We start from the raw sequence: 6,417 nt of genomic DNA, 5'->3' as shown, positions 1-6,417 counted from the left end.
ATCCCGTGATTCAAAAGTAGACTACGGGACCAAACATATGAGATATGTCCGTTGAACTTGAGTAACCGACGTAATTTTAAGCAATAAAACAAAGCATTTTTTTTGAGCGCGCACACACACTCTTTTGTATTTTTGTGTTTTTCTCCCTCTAAATTTGTACAAACTTAGCCAAAAAAAATATTTATGTACAAATTTAACCTAAAAAATACTCAGTCTTCAAAACGTAACATCTTAAGAAACCCCACAAGAACATTGAATCTGGCTGTTCCGACCAGTTTTGTAAATAGGTCCGCCACATTATTATCAGTCTGGACCTGTTCAAGATGAATTAGCTTCCGATCATAACAGTCACGAATAAAATGAATTTTCATATCTATGTGCTTGGTTTTAGAGTGTTGGACCAGGTTTTTAACAATGGCAATCACAGCGTCATTATCACAAAAAGTAGGAGTATCAAGAAAGTCCAAACCTTAGTCCAGCAATTGATGTTGCATCCATATGACCTGAGAACAGCAGGCAGCAGCAACAACATATTCAGCTTCAGCAGTACTTGTGGACACCGTTTGTTGTTTCTTGCATTGCCACGAAATAAGCCGATCCCCCAAAAATTGACACCCCGCAGACGTCGATTTCATGTCAATGTCATCACTTCCATAATTGCTGTCAGAAAAAGCATAAAGATCAAATTCTGAAGTCTTGGGATACCAAGGACCAAGCTTAGGTTGCCCCTTCAGATATCTAAAAATTCGTTTAATAGCAATTAGATGAGAAAGTTTAGGATTGGACTGGAAACGAGCACACTGACACACCGCGAACATAATGTCAGGGCGACTAGCAGTAAGATACATTAGGGACCCGATCATCGATCAATAGTATGTTTGATCTACGGGTTTCCCATTAGAATCTGAAGAAAGAATATGAGTCGCCACACTTTTGGAGTCCTGAAACTCAAACTTTGCCAACATATCCTCGACGTATTTCCCTTGATGTAGCAGAATGCTTGTCGAGATTTGATGAACTTGCAAACCCAAAAACATAGTCATCTCCCCAAGTGAGCTTATCTCAAACCTTTTCTTCATCACCTCCTCAAACTCAGGACAGAGAGCAGTGCTCGTAGAACCGAAGATGATGTCATCCACATAAATCTGAACCAGGATCAGATCCTTTCCAATGATCTTTATGAACAGTGTCTGATCGATGGTTCCACGTTCATACCCGTGCTCCACAAGATTTGCTGTCAACGTCGCATACCAGGCTCGAGGAGCTTGATGAAGACCATATAGAGCCTTGTCCAGCTTGTAGACATGTGACGGACGTATTGGATCCACAAAACCCGGTGGCTGATCCACATAAATTTCTTCCCTCACCTCCCCGTATAAAAATGCTGTCTTGACATCCAGCTGATAGACTGTGAAGCCCATGTACGATGCATATGCCAAGAAGATTCGAATGGCCTCAAGACGAGCCACCGGAGCATACACTTCAGTATAATCCAGACCCTCAATTTGCTTAAACCCACGAACCACAAGCCTTGCTTTATTTCTAACAATAACCCTAGTGTCATCCTGTTTGTTTCGATAGACCCATTTGGTGTTGAGTGACTTCTTTCCTTCAGGTAGCTCGACCAACTTCCACACCTTCAGTTTTTCAAACTGATTGAGTTCCTCGTGCATGGCTTCAATCCAGCTTGGTTCTTTGCAAAGCCATGTCGATCGACTTGGGCTCAATTTGTGAAATGAAGCAAGAATACAAGCAGTTGTTTATTGTTCCCGTCTGACTTTTGGTTGAGACGCCAGCCTCAAGGGGACCAATGATACTGTCAATTGGGTGATCCTGTTGGATTCACGAGGGAACATAATGATCAGGAAAAGAGCACTCTGCTGGCAAATTAGTTGGTTCTTCTAAAGCCTCAGTGAGAGGGTTTCTCCATCCTGATGTAGTGGTGCTGTGTGAGTACGAAGTACTGGCGATGTATTCGTTTGGAATGATATCGGGGAATAGAGTGCTACCAAAAATCTGTCGAATGGCACTCTCCCCCTCAACTGGTAAGGTCTCTTCAATAGAGGCTGTGGCAACACAGTATTAATCACGTTTTCTTCCAAGTTTTCTGATGACGGCTGAATGGTTTCTGAGGGTTTAGATGGTTCCACACTCAACATAGGAAACTCTTGAACATTGGAGATAGAATCCTCTTCATCATAGATCATAGTAGTATTTCCTTATCTTGAGTCATCTAAATCAGTCACCGAAAACAAATTGAATGGCTTGAAGAGCTTGTCGTAGTCAAATAACCAATCAGGCCCCACGCGGGCATCTGTTTCATTTTCTTATAACCAACGCACATCATATGACTCGACAATTCGTTTAGATGCCTTATTATAAACTCTATAGGCAGTTCGTCCGGCATACCCAATAAAGTAACAATCATCAGCTTTGGCTTTGAATTTTTTGGAGTTGATTCAAGATTCAGCAAAGTACACGGACACCCAAAACTCGAAAGTGTGCGACGGTGGGCTTGTGACCATAAAATATTTCATAGGGAGTTTTCATTTGAGATTTGTTGATCAACACCCGATTTTGTACGTAACAGGCGGTGTTAATCGCTTTAGCCCAAAAGAAGAGTGGTAACTTTGAGTCACACAACATTGTTCTAGCTGATTCGATCAGAGTGAGATTTTGTCTTTTAGCGACACTATTTTGCTGAGGAGTATGAGCAGAACTGTACTGACGAAGAATTCCCTTTTCGGCACAAAAATAGTTCAGTGTGGAATTCTTGAATTCCGTGCCATTGTCACAGCGAATTCCGTTGAACTTTAAGTTCAATTGATTTTCCATAAGCACAACGAACTTCTTGATCAAGTCAGCTGTCTCACCCTTATTTGATAAGAAGAATACCCAAGTGAAGCGGGAGTAGTCATTGGTGATGACCAGACAGTGATTACTACGGGATAGACTCAAGACATGAACTGGACCGAACAGATCCATGTGAAGCAACTGAAAGACACTGGAAATGGAGTTTATCAGTTTTGTCTTGTGTGATTTCCGATGATGCTTTCCTAACGCGCAAGCCACACATTTCTCTATAGTCACGAAGTCTTTAACAGGTAACCCTCGCACAATGTTGTTCTTCGCAAGACGGTTCAGGTTTTTCACATTTGCATGGCCAAGACGACGATGCCACAACATGGCATTATGTTCCGACACTTTAGAGAATAGGCATGTAATTTCTTCAGGAATGTTCTTGTTCATATCAATCAAGTAGGCATTATCTTTCCTCTAAGATCTGACCAGTATCCACTCCTCTGGTATGACAATACCAGGATTTAGAATTAAGCATTCCTTGTTGGTGAAATGAGTGGAAAATCCTTTATCGCAAATCTGCGACACACTGAGCAGACTGTGCTTTAACTCTGGAACATAGTTAACACTTTCGAACTTCAGAACACCATTACTCACGGTACCCTTTTGAGTAATCTTCCCTTTTTCTCCTCCCTCAAAAGAAACATATCCGCCGTTAAAGATTTGAATGTCACTCAGCTGAGATATGTGTCCCGTCATGTGCCTGGAACAGCCACTATCAACAAACCATGGTCTAATAATATTCTTCCATAGCTGTTCCTGCACAAAGTGCGAGATCATTTAGTTTTGGGTACCCAGTCCATAATAATTCTGGGTAAGTCTGACTTAGTTATACGTGTTACGGGCTGCCATGCATATCATCATTGTTATCAAACATGGAGTTGTGTGATGAAATGGACTTTATTACCAGGGACTTTGGCAACCACATGTATTTTGGCTTTAAAACCTTTTGATTTATTCGGGTGGTTTACTTGGTCTCTGGTCTGTGGATAGAAGACACGTTTGACTTTACCCTGTTTGATTTTCTCGGCTCATACACCCATTTTGGTCTAGGAACCGAGACCGTGTTTTCTTTCCGCTTCTGGGTCAAAATGAGCTTGGTCTATGAAAGCTTGACCTGTCAGCCTTGACTCTTCTCCCATTACCTTCAGAGTGCCTTGTCTCATAATGCCTTGAATTATTTGAATGAAAACTTTTGTAAGCATTATGAGACATGGTTCTCTGATTCTTCTATAATATGGAATGTACGGGAGACGAGAGCAATTTCTAGCAATGTGACCGGGAATGCCACAGTTGAAACGGGTTTGTTTCTTAACATAAAATTCATTGTGGCCGATTCCTGGTCTCGCTCTGTTGTGTGAGCTTGTTTTCCATTTCTGAATTTATCATTAAGAACTTCACATTTAACATTACAAGACCCTTTTTCCTTCACAAATTTTGGTGACAAATGTTTATTTTTGTTTTTAATTTCACCACTTTTATCTAAGGATAGATCACTGCCTTCTGAAGTTCTAGAAAAAGAAACCAAACGATTGTTTTTGCTCCTGAAAACAGAGCCCACACACACATTAGTAGCATTGTTATTCAAAACAGACAAAACAGGCAAATTCAAAGAGACAGATAAGTCAACGGGTGATTCATCATCTTCCTCAGTCCAGTCCTCAATTATGACTTCATCTGCACACGAACTAGACAATTAGAATCGTTCACCTCTGAGGTTGATTCAGTTGCCGAATTTGTATCAACCTTACCAGTTGCAGTTGGCTTACCATACTGCATACATTTCTCCTTTTCTTCCTCTTCTTTGGTAAGGGGAAGACTTGAATAGTTATTATTATACGGGGGTGGTACCATGTTATAGCCTAGACTTACACCTTTATGTTCTTTCCATTTAAATTGTTTCTCTATCATCGAATCAACAACAACACTAGAGACATCAAATTTTCTAAAATTGAATACAACATTTTCGAATTTATTTGTCAGTTTGACTATCTCCAGTCTAGATGCTTCTAACTCGGCGGTTAGTTCAGCTATTTTATTTTTGGCATCTAGATGGTGACATCACTTTATGCTAAAATCTGATTGAAGTTTGGAAAAATCTTGTTTTTGTGCCTCTAGTTTATCATTTAAAGTTTTTTCTAGTTTCTTTAGTGTTGAGTTTTCGTGTTTGGTATTTTCAATTTCTCTTATTAGATTACTATTATGTATTTTATACAGGCCTACCTTATCAATGCAAGATTGAGAACAGAGTACAGTACTTACCTCAGTAGATTTGGTGGAGGTGAAGGCCATGAACGTATGCTGAAGTTCCATCACCTGCTCTTCAGCTTCATTCTCCTCTTCATCAGCATCCATCTCAACGAAATTTGCAACTACATTACTCAAACTTAGTGCTGCCATCTAATCATCCCAGGAGAAGTTTTGAACCACCAGACCCCGCTCACCAGTACTCGAACTAGTCACATTCTATTCTCTTTCACCACTCACCAGGACCATTTCTCTTTCTCTATTTCCTTCTTTAGCTGGGTTTGTGCATTCACGAGCAAAATGACCCGGCTCATGACAGTTGTAGCACTTTAGAGAATTCTTGTTGAAACCCATTTTCAGATTTGGAGGCACATTCCAATTGTTCCTGCCTGTTCTTTTGGTGAATTTCTTGGCCCTGAAAACAGCCATGGCTATTTGCCATGAAATATCCATCTCCTCCACATCATCAGGATGTATCTGATCTAGCTCATCAGCTACCACTGGTTGCACCATGTCTCCAGCAAGAAAAGCATTACAACAGTTCATAAAACCTGCCATTAGGGCTATGTTCTCTTGAGAGACCAGTGCATTATTTGCTGGAGTGCCATAACCTGCAGTGTTGTAAATACTAGCATGATTAATGGCACATTACTTGTCGTCCATGTCACAAGCCTTGATGATAGCCATAACCTCCGACAGAGTCAATTTGGACAGATCCTTGGTCTTCTTAATGACAGCCACATTCAAGTCCCAGCTCTGAGGCAGTGAGTTAACCAGCTTGTTGTTGATCTCGGCAGAAGTGAGATTTATATTTGCAGATCTAATCTTCGTGATTAACGAGATGAACCGGTGAAGCTGTTTCTCCAAAGATTCTCTTAACACATGATTGAACATGTTAAACTGTCGTCTTAGGAGATCTTGCCTACTTCTCCTCATGTCCTCATTACCCTCAAACACTTCAATGAGAGCCTCCCAGAGTCCTTTGGCAGAGTTCAACTCTCTAAATCCCAAGGCAATTTCAGGTGAAAGTGCCATGGTCAAGGTAGCTAAAGCCTTCTCATCTTCCTCAAGAAGGTCAAAGTCAGCATTTGTATACAACTCAATTGGCTTTGTCTCACTTCTTCGGAGCCTTCTCTTTGATAGGTAATAACATGAGGAACTCTGATTATGCTTCTCCACATTTTCGCATCCTTTTCTTTCACATACTTCTCAAACCCAAAATTCCACTCAGCAAACCCGTCTGATTTCAGTAAATGAGGCACACGAATAGTAGTTCTGTAACGCCCGTAAATTTTCGTTAAAAGGATTTAT

General features: G+C 40.7%; 1 protein-coding gene across 1 annotated transcript; it reads right to left on the bottom strand.

Moving 5' to 3' along the window:
* Nucleotides 1–5,325: 5,325 nt before the first annotated feature.
* Nucleotides 5,326–6,141, bottom strand: LOC143605345 (uncharacterized). The gene is made up of 2 exons (XM_077081497.1): nucleotides 5,775–6,141; nucleotides 5,326–5,717 (listed from the first exon to the last, which is right to left on the bottom strand). The coding sequence occupies exons 1-2, from the start codon at nucleotides 6,139–6,141 to the stop codon at nucleotides 5,326–5,328; spliced, it is 759 nt and encodes a 252-aa protein (XP_076937612.1).
* Nucleotides 6,142–6,417: the final 276 nt, after the last annotated feature.

The sequence above is a fragment of the Bidens hawaiensis genome, unplaced genomic scaffold (genome assembly GCF_021521415.1).
Source record: "Bidens hawaiensis isolate Kalapana, Puna unplaced genomic scaffold, B.hawaiensis_p1.1 tig00069122_1, whole genome shotgun sequence".
NCBI classification, from domain to species: Eukaryota; Viridiplantae; Streptophyta; class Magnoliopsida; order Asterales; family Asteraceae; genus Bidens; species Bidens hawaiensis.
The sequence above is the reverse complement of the archived record's forward strand: the minus strand, read 5'-3'. Positions and strand labels throughout refer to the sequence as shown.